This window comes from Saccostrea echinata, unplaced genomic scaffold (assembly GCF_033153115.1).
Source record: "Saccostrea echinata isolate AGI-Se365-2 ecotype Australia unplaced genomic scaffold, CSIRO_AGI_Sech_v1 ptg000062l, whole genome shotgun sequence".
Taxonomy (NCBI): Eukaryota; Metazoa; Mollusca; class Bivalvia; order Ostreida; family Ostreidae; genus Saccostrea; species Saccostrea echinata.
The window spans coordinates 5,829,892-5,847,159 of record NW_026889811.1 but is presented as its reverse complement, the minus strand read 5'-3'; the positions used below and the strand labels follow the sequence as shown (position 1 = coordinate 5,847,159).

Here is a 17,268-nt window from a genome sequence, read left to right as displayed (position 1 = left end):
TGAGCATTAAATTTTTAAAAAATAAATTGTGTATATATTTTATTTCTAGAAATTTTTGAAATATTTTAAGAATTTCCAGTTCCATATGGAATATCTACTTCAATCATTTGAGCAGTGTTTCATTTTTGGCCTGCATCCTGGGTAAATTATTAATTTTTGCTCAGGATGTATGATTTCAATAAATATGCATCCCAGTGGAGAAATTATATAGTTATTATAGATATTATAGAAAGACAAATTGATTATTTTAGTTTATTTCAGTATAATCTAATTCAAAAATTGGTTGATTGCATCATATCCACATGATAAGCTACATGTATATGCACAAGCAATTTTGGCACCTTGGTGTTAAATTGCAGTTAACATGCAATTTAACAGAAAATATTTGAAAGTCTAGGTAGCATAGTTTATGTAGTCTACTGTGGAAATTTTAAAATTTCTGAAGCATATATTCTGTTACATGTATCATTTTAATTTTTTCTTTAGAAGCTGATAAGTATTGATTTTTATTTTTTCTATTTTTCATTTGATTTAAACAGCTGGTATGCTTCTGTGCATTTTATGTTTGTGCATTTTATGCCTGATATAATATGTGAGACTGTATTTACAATCTAAAAATGGACCCAAGGTACATAGTTGATAGTGTATTATTTTCGTGCCACAAAACCACATATTCTTACTTCCGATTGATAATATGAACCACCCAAAGCTACAATAGAACATTTGGCACTTTTATGTAATGTGTTATAGTTTGCCAGAATTTCCTCTGTAATATCTGAATAGATGTACACTTGTATCTGGACGCTTTGTTGTCATTAAGAGAGACTTATTGTCAAAGGTCAAAGGTGTCCCTTGGACCCATGGTAACCATTTTCAATAATCACTGTGTTGTCATTAAGAGACACTCATTGTTGTCGTTAAAAGGTTTCCCTTGGACCCATGATAACCATTTTCAATAATCACTGTAAATGAGCAACATGAAGTCAAATTAATAATTCTTGAATTGCTCAGTAGGCACAGGATTGGGAAATTATAATAACAGTATGACTTTGAATTTATGCGTTATTTTTATTGGCAGGTTATTGTGCCAATTCCATCATTTGAAACAAATACCAGAAATACACTGGTAACAGGTGCCAAAGCAAAGGAAAAGGTGAGAATTGAAAAATATAATAAACTGATTCCATTTAATACATGCAGATGGGCTCAAATAAATTTCCATTAAATGATTTGGATTGAATATTTAAAAATCTCATTCATACCAAAATAATATTTTTTTGTAATAATTGATGTTAATGTATCCAGTATAAAGGGATTTATAGGGTTTTCTTGCTTAATGTTCTTTATGAATTGATATCTTTGTATACGTACATTCTCTTTTGTTTGTTGCAGCATAAACTAGAAATGGACATCATTCTAAAGTACTCTCCTTTCAAGACAGAGGATGAATTCTTTGCCCAGTTTGATAAAATTGAGGGCAACACAGGAACTTGTGTTATAGTGTATAATGTGAAACTATTAGACAGTGGAGATCCAGAATTAGATGTCCTCTCAGATCCAACGGATATTCTTCTAGCAAATCCAGAATCCGACTTTGACTCAGATGAGGGGTATAAAAATTTGTTTTATTTTAGGGACATCAGTTCCAAAATAAAGGCACTCTTGCCTATTCATTTTCTAGTTTTAGTCAGACATGATCCTTTAAATTTTCCTGAATGATCACTTAAGATATCCTTTAGCAATTAACTGATCAGAAATGGTGAAAAAAAATTCCATCAGGTCTGTATAAGAAGAGTAAATTCAGTCTAATATCTGTGTTTATTATGATTTTAAGAAAAAATATAAATTAAGACCTGAAGTTCAAGCTTTTTTTTTAAAGGCACTTTGCAGTGGTATTAAATAAAATAGCTTTTAAAAAATCTCTTTTTTTGTCCTTCAGGAATAAAATATTCTGTGTCTGTGTTGTCATGATAATCATATCTTTGTTTTCTCTTATCTACAGATTAATGCCAGAAAGAAAATCATTTCGAGCATATACAGCAATATTATATGTGGATCCTAGAATGAAAATTTACATACAGGGCAAAAAAGTTCGGACGAAAAAGCTAGCATGTTGTTTATATAAACCCAAAATGTACAAATATTCTTCAAATCGATTCAAAGCTCGATCAGAGATGGAACACCAAAAAGCCAAGGAAGAGGCCAAGCAAGCGGAATCTAAATCTCGAGAGGCAGAGAGCAAAGCCAAGTTAGTAGATTAGTCAAATACTGGTACAGTGTATAAGAGTTAGAACAAGAATCACTTGGCCAGAAAAGATGAAACTGATTTGAAAGCTTCATTAATAAGTGTACATTCAACTTTCTTCAAACCGCCAGGTAGGACGGGGCCAAAATGGGTGATCAAAAGTTTCCATATGAAATCCGAATACATAGGAAAAGTTTTCTGTAGAACAGCAAAGCCATGATTATTAGTCATATTAAATGGAAACATCATCAGGTAGTGAATATTCATGTTTGTTCAAATCGAGACCCAGGGTAGGGTAAGGCTACAATGGCTGATCAGAGCCAGGGGGTAGGGTTGGGTCAAATTATGTGATCAAAGTTTTGCATTGGAATATATAGGGACAAAATCTGATGAAGAGCCATAGTGACTTAGGTGAGCACTGTAGCCTATGAGCTTCTTGATTTTATTTCAACTGCATTTATGATATTATCAATCATTATATCTGAGGCAAAAATGTTGGCTGCCATTTCATTCATGAAATCTTTATTTACTAGAGTTTGTACCATTAACTTTTTATGATCATCTGTCTGTGCAATCATATCTGGGTCTTAGATATCATTATCATTTTAAAAAGTCCATTACAGTTTTTTTTTTCTCTATTAAGGATTGTAATTCTTTATATTTTAATGATGCAATCCATAGCAAATTTATTTTTGTCATTAAATCATGTTATTGGAGTAGTTTGTTAAAATTATAGGTATTGATATAGGTACATGTCTGTGAAGTAGATGGTTAGAAATCTGAGCTTTACAAAATGATTTTCCTGTCTACTGTTCACAGGTTTCTTGAAAACAAATACGGGGATTCAGTTACCAAAGCCCAGAGGGTAAGTTGTAACTTTGTGAGGCGGATAAAGATTGTATCTTTGAACAGCTGTTGTTTATAAACAGAGGAAGTATTCTCTTAAGTTAAAACTAACCTGTAAACCTTTGACATTTTTGTACTGATATTGTATTATCAAGAAGAAAATTACTTCCTGGAGTAGATGATCATGGAGTGTAATCTATAAAGGTAGTTTTATCATGACAGAAGAGGTGTTTTGTCCTTGCATTGGTTTTCACATTACAGCCATATGTTACCATATACAATACAAATAATTTAGTATTGGTTACATGAGTCATTGACATTAGACTTTGTTGGTATTTTGATGAGTTTTTTTTTTAAGTTGGATGCACCATTTGATAACCAGCCTATCTCCATTCGTTACAGTTAATGTAATGAATGGAGAAACCCTGAAACTTTAAGTCAAGAAAATGTACAAAGAAAGTATGGAGTATAGAGTACATATTGGTACATTAAATAATTATCAAATGGGCATAAACCTTAGTATGTTAAAATATTTACATGTATTTCATATAAAATGGGGTTGATGTTGGAATATCTTTTCTTTAATACAGACAGAGTTAAGAAAGGCACAGGAGCATGCAGCAGAGATGAAGAGAGATGCTCTTCTCAAGAAGCAGGTAGCAGAAAGAAAGAGCAAGTGAGTAATCAAGAAAAAGAAATAGGTTAAGAGATGTAAATGAATGTTCCAAATTGAGAACCTCTGCCCCTCTGCAGGGTAAAATTTTTGGAGTAGCTCTGTCCTCATGTAACTACAAGTCCTACCCAAACCAAACTTACATGGATGTTGATCTTGGGATGCAAACTAACATGAAAAAAAAAAATTGGTGAAAGATTTGCCTTACTAGTAGATAACATTCTTCAAGGTGAGCTTCGTATTCTTCAATTATTTATGTTTCTCTCTCTGAAGAGTGTCATGGTTGTAATTCGAGGTTGTTATTATGTAATCATATGACTGGTTTTGGAAGAGAAGGGGGTGTTTTGTTTGTCAAAAGAATATGTTTGATTTGAAATGATTTAAAATTACATATATGAACCATGTACGTTTCAATTTAGGACATCACCAATAGTTATGAATTTTTTTTGTAGAGCTCTTAAAGATCCAAAACTTCTAAACTTTATTTTTGGAATCAACTTGGAGAACCGAGCCCATGATGGGGTATTTGTGTACAACTGCAGTCGACTCATCAAGATGTACGAGAAAGTTGGACCGCAGACAGAAGGTGGAGTGTAAGTAAAAGTGCATTGGGGGAGTGCCCAAGCTTATAGGGGAGTGGTCAGGCTGCCAGGGGGAGTGGCCAGGTTGTAGTACTGTAGCAGTGTTGCTGGCAAAACAGACACTTGGGGATCTCACGGTCCATCAATTATCTGTCTGGAAGGAACCATAAAAATTTAAAAAAAAATTATGTTACTGTATATAGGGAATTTTTGTTCGGTTTTATTTCCGCCTTTGTAACAAATGCGACAACTTCAAATGGGATGAAATCAAAGTAAACATAGTTATTTCTTAAATACAATTGTGTATGGACAGATTTAAAATTGAACAAAATGTAAGGCCCTGTATATAGTAGTAATTATAAGATTCAAACATCACATGGTAAGTTTTATGTAAATTAATGTGTCAGGATCAATCTAATATCCTTTGAATGGGCAAATTGTGTATAAAACATATCAGAATAACCAAATCCAAGTTAATTTATTTTTTTTAGTATAAATGTAAATAAATCAACATAAGTGTACTATACTTCTCACAAATCTGTCAGAATTGCTTCATCATCAGGATCTTTCATAGGCTAATATCTTCTGAAAAAGAGCAGAAAAAAATGCACAGAGCAAATGATTTTTCTTGGTCTTAAAAATAAGAATGCAAGAATTACTGAATTAATGAGCTATCAGCAGATATGTATAGTTTAATTTTGAACTAATAATTTATACATGTACCTTAAAATGAACATACATTCAAACTTTGTTATCTTGAACTCAGTGGGACCAAGAAAAAACTTTGAGATATCCGAGGATTTCAGATATCCAAGGTAAAATACTTAAAGGAAAAGGGGTTGAGACTTCCAAATCACTTTGACATATCCATGGTATTTGAGATATCAGTGTTCGAGATACCAAAGTCCAACTGTATTAATTGGACAGAGTGCTAGTCTTTGGTAATAGAATTTTAAGTAAGCAAGGAAACTTGGTCATCTTCTGTTAACATGATGGTTAAACTTCATTATCTTGAACACTGGTATCTCTAGTACCATGGATATGTTGAAGTGATTTGGAAGTCCCATCCACTTATTCTTGTAAGTATTTTACCCTTGATAATCCAAATCCACAAATATCTCAAAGTGTTTTTCTCGGTTCCATAAAGTTTAAGATAATGAGGTTTGACTCTATGTATTGAAAAATCCCTTTTATCTCTTTTAAAGCTTTTATTGTATATTGTTCCTGATAAGAATTTCAAAAATCGCAATTTTAAAAATATAATTACCTTCACTTAATTATAAAATGTCATTGTGATATTTGATATTTCTCTGGAGTGTTCTTTGAACACTAGAGTTGAGATTAGCTGTGTATTTTAATGTTTGGCTTTGGTTTGGGATGTCAGATGAGATTTAAGGTATACCAGTATGTGAAATAGCTTCATTTTGCTAAAATTTAATGTCTTTAGCGAATCTTCATTAGAGTAATAACCAAAGCATGTATTGCTCAGAATGTATGCATGGTTTTGAAAACATGCAGAAAGCTTAATTTGTCATTCCTCTTTGATTTTTTGTATCATTTCAATCATAGCATCTTGTTTATGCATGGTACTAAAATCATGCAGTGATCCAAACATATCTTCTGCAATTACTCAGCATCTAGTACTTGTTTTACCATTACCCTGTTCGATAAATTAACCCTCATCCTGGTTTCATTATTTATGCCTTCTTAGTGGAAAAACTTCACCTCTGCGCAGGTATGTAGCATGTTTTGTGGGCTGAATATGGCTTCGATTAATTGGCATGGGATAGAGACTTTTATATAAATGAAACATACTAAAAATGTGTATGGTATAGAAAGGACTGGGCATTGCTGAAAAATTTGTAGTATATTACATGTATAATATTTTGAGTTGATAAAAATATTCAGTAGGAAAAAAAAACAAATCTATGTACATTATTTATTTATGTCTGTGATCTATCAAATGGGATATTTTTTAGTTGGTTTAACTTGACTTTTTGCCCATCTCAAAGTTAATCGTATATATCATTTTGACATGTTGTTAATAATTATTGGTACAATATAATTCAGTATACCATCTACTTGTAAATTCAGATATCAACATACAAAAATATCATTATTTCAAAATATACATGTATATCATAATTTTATCACAGTACACCAGAATATCAGTATTATTGCCCAGCCCTAGTTAAAAAAGTTATGTAAAATAAATCTTTTGAATGATTATATATAAATTTCTGGAAGGTAAAGGGAAATGAAAGTTAATGAGTCATTGGATAGGAAGCATGTATAAAATTGCCTTTGTCCTTTGCTTTCTTTCATCATCATTTTTATGTATGATCTAATTCTTTGACTTAAATATTGTTCACTGACAACATCTTTATTTTTGATGCAGCTAAAATGATATGTGTTAGGATAGTGGCTTTGCTTTTATGCTCCATGCAGGTGTCTGCCATTTGTATGAACATGTAAATGACTTTTTTAAGTCATTTTTTCTCTGTTGTTGACAGATACTGCAGTGGGGTTGTAGGGGTGGTTGATATCCCATATTTGGTGCTGGAACCCACACACAACAAGCAGGACTTTGCAGATGCCAAAGAATATCGACACCTACTGAAGGCCATGGGGGAACACATGGTCCAGTATTGGAAGGACATTGGTGTTGGTCAGTTTCATAAAATTTTTAAGATAGATAGTGGTTGATATTTATAATCTGGCAACCTAATGATGCTAAGGGCTATTCCAGTAGAAAAATCTACCCGACCCCTGGACGGCCAGAAATTTTATGCTATCTTTGGGGTGCCTATGAATAAATCAATTCTGTGGTAGGTAAATGGATAATTTTGTCCCCACTCTGCAGGTGCCTTATAGTCATGATAGTGATCAGTCTTTCCATCTGTCCATTTGATATCTTTTATCCAGAGCATATTTTCTTTCCCCATGACCCAGTCTGACTCAGACTTCACCCATAGAGTCCCTGAGGGTAGAGCATGTGCAGTACCCTTGAACCAATTTTTTTGTCCAGAGCATATTTTCTCTCCCCTTAACTTAGCCTGGTTTAAATTTCACCCATAGAGTGCCAGTGGGTATCCAGTGATTCTAGGGCACATGTTAAGAAACTTATTTTAAAACCTTTGTCTGGAGCATATTTTCTATTCCTTGCCCTTCCAAGCTCAAACTTTACCCATAGAAAACCTGTAAGAAGAGCACGTAGAGTGAACTTCTGTCAAGTTTCTAGGTCAGTGGTCAAGGTCATAATATATATTCTGTGAAAAATCCTTGTGTGTAATACATTTTTCTCCCTTTGGCCCTTCCTAGTGCAAAATTCACTCTTAGACTGGGTAGAGGATGTGCAGTGACCTGAATGAATTTTTTTAGATTAAAGTTTTAAGTTCAAGAAATCCCTTTTCTGTGCATATTTTCTCTCCCCTTGACCCTTATTGGCTCAAAGTTCACCAATAGAGTGGGTAGAGGGTGTGCAGTGATCTTAGGCCTAATTTCTTTCTCCGTAATACTGAAACAAAATTTTCCTAAGTTCAAAATGGTCCTATCCAAATACAGTTCTTTAGATCTTTCTGTCATCCAAATGTCAATTGCTTAAAGTGAAACCCTTTGAAATGGTCACCATCTCATTTATGTCTTGTTAACATCTATCCATGGTATTAATTCTAGAAATATCTTCTATAACCCTCTATGTTTTGGTTATGAAACATTGCTATAAGTTCTTTTCATATTTAAAACATTGCCAAGTCTCTTTAAAACATCTGTAGCGGTAACAAATTTCAAACAAATTTGAACAGGCAATAATTTGAACCTGATTTATTTTTTGCTTCTTCTCATATTCCAAGATCATTATTATTGATGTGGTAACAAATGGGAATAATTAATTAACAGCTGCAGCTGCTTTAAGCTCTGTAGTCATATCTCATTTGGAAAATAAAAATTTTATGGTAAGTTTATCAAATTACTTTCAAAGATTATATGACAAATACAGGTGACTCTTGATGGCTTAAACTCCAATCTCTAAGTTTTTGATTTCTAGAAGTAAAACTTGGGTCCTGTAACTCCTGATCTATTGAATTTCTGATCTCCCTAAGTGTTATTCAGAATTTAATTTTATGCTAAATACCAACTGAGTGTAAAAATGAATTGAGAACAAATAAATACTGAAAATTAAATTCAAGTGAATTACCAGTAAAATACGAATGAAAATGTACCAGGATGTTTTCAACAACTTCTTCATTTAAAAATAAAATTGAACCATAATGATTGGACCTGAAAATTCTGAATTTCATTCCCCTTTCAATCTTGAAAACCCCTCAATCAGACTTTTTTTTAAGGTCCCTTGAACTTCGAGAAATCTCTAGTCACCTGTATAACCTGAAAATCCTACCAAAATGTTTATATTCGTAAAAAAGAAATTGCTTCTTTCTCAGGTCCTTGTATGAAAAATGAATTCTATGTATGGTCCTCTCTTTGTTTAAGATAAAAATGGTACCCCCTGAAATTTTCTGGAGTCCTAAGGTAGGATAGATTTTTACTAGAAAAGCCCATATGAATACTCAGGTATATCTTTAAAAAAAATTAAGTTAGCAAGTTTCTTTTCGTACCATTTTTTTTCCAAAATGTGATATGACTTTCAATTGATCTAATGATTTCAGTTGAGTTTTTTTGGATCTTTTTACAGCTCAACAAGGAGTTACAAAGTTTTGGTAAGTACATGTATTTGACTGTAAAACATACACAGTGTGTATGAAATAGTTTTATCAGCAAAACATGATAAGTTTCTTGAGAACTGCTTTGAGAGTCTGGTACCAGATGTGAAGCTTTTATTTTGAACAAAAAATGAGAAGATCTAGTAACACAGGTACATAATGTCTTTTTCCCAGGGAGAACTTTGGGTACATATCTCAAAAGTGGAAGGATCCACCATCACAAGATATGAAGTTTGTGAGGAAAAGGGCAATGCAAATTAATGTAACGTTACAGTGTGGTAAGTTTATTTTGTGTTATTAGGAGTATTAGTAAATCCAGGAATTATAACTTCAGTGTAAATTTGAAACATGCATACATGCCTTGTTTTGATGGCATGAATTTAAATTATTTAATATTTTCAAATTCTTTAATTTTGGTATAAACTTCTTTACGGAATACCTGCATAATATTCTAATATTAATTACCATCATGAATGTTCACGTTGAATTTTAGATAATTGCCTGCGATGGCGAACCTTACCATTTTCATCAAATAATATTGGCAAAGATTTCGATGATGATTGGGTGTGTGCAATGAACCCTGATGTTCAACATAATAAGTAGGTGTTTAATGTACTGTACATATCACATGTAAAATCAAATTCATACGGTGTCAATTTCACTTCAGTTAGGTAGAGGATAAATCTGGTTTGAAGTATGATGTGAAGCGTTTCTGGAGATACGTTACTGTAGAAGCATTTATTTTTTTACATACTGTTAAAAGTTTACTTTTTTGTGAGTGTGATTTCATAGATATATACATGTACATGTATATTGTAAAAGATTCATACATTGTGAGAGTTACCTGTACATGTAATATGGAAATAATTTCCAGTTTCCTTATTTGTGCATATTGCTAATTCATGGGAAGGGTTATTTATTAATATATGTACATGAATGAGATTGCAATGAAATACATGTATATTGATTTTATTGTAGGTGAATTTTTCTGAATAATCTTAATATTTGGTACTTTTTCCCCTTTGAAGATGCTCAGCAATAGAACAAAAGATGAATATACCTGAAGGGATCTTAAAGAAAGAAGTAAAAACAAAGGAACAGAAAACCAAAGATATAGAAGAGGTAAAAGTTGAATTGGCTAGGAATATTCTGAACTTTGTTCTGGACACAATTAAGCCATCAGTTGTAAAAGATAGGAAAAAAATTGGGTAAAATGGATTGCAAAGGTGTATCTCTTAATGAGCTACATATATTCATTGTGGTTCTGATTGCAGTAAATTACATTGAATTGAGGAAAATTTTCATCAGTTTTGTTAGCTCACCTGAGCTGAAAGCTCAAGTGAGCTTTTCTGATCACCCATTGTCCGTCGTCCGTCTGTCCGTCCATCCATCTGTCTGTCCATCCGTCCATCTGTAAACTTTTCACATTTTCAACTTCTTCTCAAAAACCACTGGGCCAATTTTAACCAAATTTGGTACAAAGCATCCTTGAGTGAAGGGGAGTTTAAATTGTTAAAAATAAATGGCCAAACCCCCTTACAAGGGGAGATAATCAAGAAAAGACAAAAATAGGGTGGGGTCATTAAAAAATCTTCTTCTCAAGAACCACTGGGCCAGAAAAGCTGAAACTTATGTGGAAAAATTTTTGGGTAGTGTAGATTCTAAATTGTTAAAATCATAACCCCCAGAGCAAGGGCGGGGCCACAATAGGGAATCCAAGTTTTACATTGAAATATATAGAAAAAAATCTTTAAAAAATCTTCTTCTCAAGAACCACTGGGCTAGAAAAGCTGAAACTTGTGTGGAAGCATCCTGGGGTAGTATAGATTCTAAATTGTTAAAATCATGACCCCCGGGGCAAGGGCGGGGCCACAATAGGGAATCCAAGTTTTACATTGAAATATATAGAAAAAAATCTTTAAAAATCTTCTTCTCAAGAACCATTAGGCCAGAAAAGCTGAAACTTATTTTGAAGCATCCTGGGGTAGTGTAGATTTTAAATTGTTAAAATCATGACCCCCGGGGAAAGGGCGGGGCCATAATAGGGAATCCAAGTTTTACATTGAAATACATAGAAAAAAATCTTTAAAAAATCTTCTTCTCAAGAACCACTTAGCCATACAAACTGAAACTTATGTGGAAGCATGCTGGGGTAGTGTAAATTCTAAATTGTAAAAATCATGACCCCCAAGGGAAGGGCGGGGCCACAATAGGGAATCCAAGTTTTACATTGAAATATAGAGAAAAAAATCTTTAAAATTCTTCTTCTCAAAAACCATTGGGCCAGAAAAGCTGAAACTTATGTTGAAGCATCCTGGGGTAGTGTAGATTTTAAATTGTTAAAATCATGACCCCCGGGGAAAGGGCGGGGCCACAATAGGGAATCCAAGTTTTACATTGAAATACATAGAAAAAGTCTTTAAAAATCTTCTTCTCAAGAACCACTTAGCCAGACAAACTGAAACTTATGTGGAAGCATGCTGGGGTAGTGTAAATTCTAAATTGTTAAAATCATGACCCCGGGGGAAGGGCAGGGCCACAATAGGGAATCCAAGTTTTACATTGAAATATATAGAAAAAATCTTTAAAAATCTTCTTCTCAAGAACCATTAGGCCAGAAAAGCTGAAACTTATGTGGAAGCATTCTTGGGTAGTGTAGATTCTAAATTGTTAAAATCATGACCCCTGGGGGCAGGGCGCGGCCACAATAGGAAATCCAATTTTTATATTGAAATATATAGAAAAAAAAATCTTCTTCTCAAGAACCACTTGGTCAGAAAAGCTAAGACTTTTGTAGAAGCATCCTGGGGCAGCGTAAATTCTAAAGAATTCAAATCTTGACCCCTGGGTGTAGGGCGGGGCCACAATAGGGAATCCAAGTTTTACATTGAAATATATAGGAAAAATCTTCAAAAATTTTCTCCTCAAGAACCTCTTGGCCAGTAAAGCTGAAACTTATATGGAAACATCCTAGGGTAGTGTAGATTTTAAATTGTTAAAATCATGATCCCCGTGGGTAGGGCGGGGCCACAATAGGTATTACAAAAAGTTTATCTGGAGAAGAACAGCAGGGCCAAAGTTATTCAGGTGAGCGTTGTGGCCCATGGGCCTCATGTTTTTGCTCCTTTAATACTTTTGTTAGCATAGTTAGTCTCTCTAATAAGACATTCTTTATTTTTTAACAAAGGAAATCAAGAAAAAGCAAGAACTCCTACAGAAAATGAATGTAAGTACTGTTTATCTCTGGTTGATATTCAGAAAGACACAAACAGTATCTTTGAGCATTTGTTGGCTTTATTACATGCTGTACATTTAATGAGAAAGTATGATCTAATTTAGAAAACAAAGGCAGTGACATCATCACGGCAGGCAGCTGAAATGGAAAGGAAAAGACGTGAAGAAGAAGAGAGGCAACAAAGAGAGGAAGAGGAGAGGAGGAAAAAGGAGGCAGAGAAGAAGAAACGGGAAGAAAAGAGGAGGAGAGAGGAGGCTGAGCGAGAACGGGAGAGGAGGGAGCAGGAGAGGAATGCCAGACTGGAGAAGGCCAAAAAAGAGAGGGAAAAGGCAGAACGGGAAAGGAAAGCCAGGGTACGGATATCCAGGAATGCTGGAATTTGTAGCTGAATAGAATTCTTTTGTATGTAAGAACTGCACAAAACAGCTCCTCAGAAACATTTATGTTGATTTGTCTTGATGTCCTGTTGGGCAAGTGGGTGGGTGTTCATCCCGTTGGTTTCCAGATGATAACTTTTCGAATGCATTATTAGTTCACAATTCACAAGTAGCAAATCATGAGAAAAATGCTTATGGTGTTCTTTCTGAAATGAAGGACAATGTTTATGTTGATTGGTTCTGTTCTGTAGGAAGCAGCTGTGGCAGCTAAAAAGAGAGCAATGTCTCCCCCAGCTGCTAAATCCAAGGCCACCGTCAACAACTCGAAATCAAAAGCCATCCGGTCACCAACTGTATCACAGTCCTCCATGAAGAACCCCCGAGTTACTCTTACCAACATTAAAAATACACAGGTATGCACAGTGAAGAAATGTTACGATGTGGGACCTGAGATTAAGAAAAATAAATGACATGAGTGGCTGGTCATCCAGGTTTCTGTAACTATCTTTGCAGCTAGCTCCTTTTGTGATGTTTTCAATTCTAAATACATGTGGCAATTTCCTTTTGTAAATTCTAGAATATCCCAGTCATACAGTGTGCGAGTTTAAAGTAAAAGTTAGACATATTTTTGAATCTTCCATATCAATTCCAGAACATCGGTCACACATGAAAATTAGTTTATGTATAAAACTGTATATATATTACTTCTTGACAGAATTTTGATGGGACAGGAGAGGAAGTTGTGAATTCAGTAGGGAAGAGGAAGTCCCATGTCTCCAGTGATTCCGAGGAACTCCCCAGTCCTGCTAAAAGATCTAAAGCCACCTCCTCAGTGGACTCAGAAAGTGACATTGTGAACTCTAATAAACACAAGTCTGTGGAAACACAGGCAGATGATACAGAGGAAGAAGCACCACCTGTCAAAAGGGGGAGGAGATCAGCATTTAGTAACTCAGTAGCAGATATAGTACGCATCATTTTGGTTATCAGTGCAATTTTGACATTTTATTTACTTTAGCAGGCTTAGAGTGGTTTTGCTACAAAGGTTCATAATGTTTAGATTTTTTTTTTTAACCAAACCTTTATTAGCTCTTCTGAGCCAAAGGCTCAAAGAGCCAATGCCATGGCCATTAGTGTGGTGTGCATAACTTTTTAGAATATGGGCCATAACTCAAGAACCTCTTGGCCAATTATTGTCAAATTTGTCACAGGGTATCCTTGGCCCAAGGGCTCCGGTTTATAATAAAACTAGGGTTGTGACCCTTAAACAAGGGGAGATAATTAGGAAAATAGAAACAAAAGTACTGGTTGCTAAAAAATCTTCTTCTCAAGAACCACTGGGCAGATTATCACCAAACTTACACAAAAGGATGAGGATATGTTGTAAATTAAAATTTGCACGGGGAATCACCCTGGGGCAAAGGGCATGGTTTCAAGGTCACTTCAAAGTTGACCAAAAATTACATTTTACTAAAATGTTGATATTTTGCTTACTATAAGGACTAGGATCATCAAATCTTGTCAGTTGATGCATGAAAGGACGTCATATCATGTTGACTCAAAAGTAGGTCACTGTGACCTTCTTTTTAGCTCACCTGAGCCGAAGGCTCAAGTGAGCTTTTCTGATCACATTTTGTCCGTCGTCCGTCCGTCCGTCTGTCCGTCTGTCCGTCTGTCTGTCTGTCTGTCCGTCCGTCTGTAAACTTTTCACATTTTTGACTTCTTCTCAAGAACCACTGGGCCAATTTTGACCAAACTTGGTACAAAGCATCCTTGGGTGAAGGGAAATTTAAATTGTTAAAATGAAGGGCCAAGTCCCCTCACAAGGGGAGATAATCAAGAGAAGACAAAAATAGGGTGGGGTCATTAAAAAATCTTCTTCTCAAGAACCACAAGGCCAGTAAAGCTGAAACTTATATGGAAGCATCCTGGGGTAGTGTAGATTCTAAATTGTTCAAATCATGACCCCCGGGGGTAGGGCGGGGCCACAATGTGGAATCAATGTTTTACATAGAAATATATAGGAAAAATCTTTAAAAATCTTCTTCTCAAGAACCACTGAGCCAGAAAAGCTGAAACTTATGTGGAAGCATCCTGGGGTAGTGTAGATTTTAAATTGTAAAAATCATGACCCCCGGGGGTAGGGCGGGGCCACAATAGGGAATCCAAGTTTTACATTGAAATATATAGGAAAAATCTTTAAAAATCTTCTTCTCAAGACCCACTGAGCCAGAAAAGCTGAAACTTATGTGGAAGCATCCTGGGATAGTGTAGATTCTAAATTGTTCAAATCATGACCCCCAGGGGTAGGGCGGGGCCACAATAGGGAGTCCAAGTTTTACATTGAAATATATAGGAAAAATCTTTAAAAATCTTCTTCTCAAGAACCACAGAGCCAGAAAAGCTGAAACTTATGTGGAAGCATCCTGGGATAGTGTAGATTCTAAATTGTTCAAATCAGGACCCCCGGGGGTAGGGCGGGGCCACAATGTGGAATCCAAGTTTTACATTGAAATATATAGGAAAAATTTTAAAAATCTTCTTCTCAAGAACCACTGAGCCAGAAAAGCTGAAACTTATGTGGAAGCATCCTGGGATAGTGTAGATTCTAAATTGTTCAAATCAGGACCCCCGGGGGTAGGGCAGGGCCACAATAAGGAATACAAGTTTTGCATTGAAATATATAGGAAAAATCTTTAAAAATCTTCTTCTCAAGAACCACTGAGCCAGAAAAGCTGAAACTTATGTGGAAGCATCCTGGGATAGTGTAGATTCTAAATTGTTCAAATCAGGACCCCCGGGGGTAGGGCAGGGCCACAATAAGGAATACAAGTTTTGCATTGAAATATATAGAAAAAATCTTTAAAAATCTTCTTCTCAAGAACCACAGAGCCAGAAAAGCTGAAACTTATGTGGAAGCATCCTGGGATAGTGTAGATTCTAAATTGTTCAAATCATGACCCCGGGGGTAGGGCGGGGCCACAATAGGGAAACATTGAAATATATAGGAAAAATCTTTAAAAATCTTCTCAAGAACCACTGAGCCAGAAAAGCTGAAACTTATGTGGAAGCATCCTGGGATAGTGTTGATTCTAAATTGTTAAAATCATGACCCCCGGGGGTAGGGCTGGGCCACAATAGGTATTACAAGAGGGGAAGTCTGGTAATGAACAGCATGGCCAAAGTTACTCAGGTGAGCGATGTGGCCCATGGGCCTCTTGTTAAATTTTGCAGCCGTTCTTTTTCAAAATGATTTAGAGGCATATTTTGAACAGTTTAAGGCCTTTGATCATCAAACTTTGTCAGTTGATGTATCTTGCGTCCTCAGAGTACGTCGACTAAAAAGTAGGTCTTCTTGACCTACTTTTTGAATTTTATGGCTAATCTTTTTCAAAACAATAAAGGTCATTAATTCGAAAATTGAGAGGTTTAGAATCATTAAATCTTGTAAGATGATGCATCTTGGGGCCATAAAACATTTATTAAAATGTAGGTCACAGTGACCTACTTTTTGAACTTTGCAGCCATTCGATTTCAAAGCGTTTAAGAGGCATAATTTGGACATTTTAAGGCCTATGATCATAAAACTTTGTAAGTTGATGCATCTTGGGTCCCCGAAAAACTTCAACTGAAAAGTAGGTCAATTGACCTACTTTTTAATTTATATGACTTTAATTAAATATTTCAGGTACTATTTGGCTTAGAATCATCAAACTTTGTCAGTTGATGCATCTTGGGTCCTTGGAGTACAACAACTGAAAAGTAGGTCACCGTGACCTACTTTTGAAATTCTATAGCTGTATTTAATATTTTCGGGTACTATTTGGCTTAGAATCATCAAAATTTGTCAGTTGATATATATTGGGTCCTCGGAGTAGGTCGACTGAAAAGTAGGTCACTGTGACCTACTTTTGAAAACTTATGGCTTTAATTAAATATTTCAGATACTTATTTGCCTAAAATCATCAAACTTTGTCAGTTGATGCATCTTTGGTCCTTGGAGTATGACAACAAAAAAGTAGGTCACCCTGACCTACTTTTGAAATTTTATGGCTGTATTTAATATTTTATGGCTTAGAATCATCAAAATTTGTCAGTTGATATATCTTGGGTACTCATTGTAGGTCAACTGAACAGTAGGTCACCGTGACCTACCTTTCAATTTATATGACTGCAATTAAATTTCGGGTACTATTTGGCTTAGAATCATCAAACTTTGTCAGTTAATGGATCTTGTGTCTTCGGAGTACAACTGAAAAGTAGGTCACCTGACCTACTTTAGAAAATTAATGGCTTTAGTTAAATATTTCAGGTACTAATTGGCTTAGAATCATCAAACTTTTTCAGTTGATGCATCTTGGGTCTGTAGAGTTAGTTGACTGAAAATGAGGTCACTGTGACCTATTTTTGAAATTTTATGGCTTTATTAGCTCACCTGAGCCAAAGGCTCAAGTGAGCTTTTCTGATCACATTTTGTCTGTAGTCTGTCTGTCTGTCTGTCTGTCTGTCCGTCTGTAAACTTTTCACATTTTCGACTTCTTCTCAAGAACCACTGGGCCAATTTCAACCAAACTTGCCACAAAGTATCCTTGA

General features: G+C 35.0%; 1 protein-coding gene across 1 annotated transcript in view; it reads left to right on the top strand.

Moving 5' to 3' along the window:
• LOC133175532 (ATPase MORC2-like) overlaps nucleotides 1-17,268 on the top strand; it is a 37,330-nt gene that overhangs the window by 2,833 nt on the left and 17,229 nt on the right. The window contains exons 7-21 of the mRNA XM_061310649.1: nucleotides 1,079-1,153; nucleotides 1,393-1,610; nucleotides 2,003-2,248; nucleotides 3,065-3,110; nucleotides 3,682-3,767; nucleotides 4,217-4,357; nucleotides 6,859-7,013; nucleotides 9,036-9,060; nucleotides 9,238-9,341; nucleotides 9,557-9,662; nucleotides 10,092-10,185; nucleotides 12,251-12,289; nucleotides 12,403-12,651; nucleotides 12,927-13,088; nucleotides 13,391-13,642. Coding sequence (XP_061166633.1) covers nucleotides 1,079-1,153; nucleotides 1,393-1,610; nucleotides 2,003-2,248; nucleotides 3,065-3,110; nucleotides 3,682-3,767; nucleotides 4,217-4,357; nucleotides 6,859-7,013; nucleotides 9,036-9,060; nucleotides 9,238-9,341; nucleotides 9,557-9,662; nucleotides 10,092-10,185; nucleotides 12,251-12,289; nucleotides 12,403-12,651; nucleotides 12,927-13,088; nucleotides 13,391-13,642 — 1,998 coding nt within the window. The remainder of the gene's footprint in view (nucleotides 1-1,078; nucleotides 1,154-1,392; nucleotides 1,611-2,002; nucleotides 2,249-3,064; nucleotides 3,111-3,681; nucleotides 3,768-4,216; nucleotides 4,358-6,858; nucleotides 7,014-9,035; nucleotides 9,061-9,237; nucleotides 9,342-9,556; nucleotides 9,663-10,091; nucleotides 10,186-12,250; nucleotides 12,290-12,402; nucleotides 12,652-12,926; nucleotides 13,089-13,390; nucleotides 13,643-17,268) is intronic.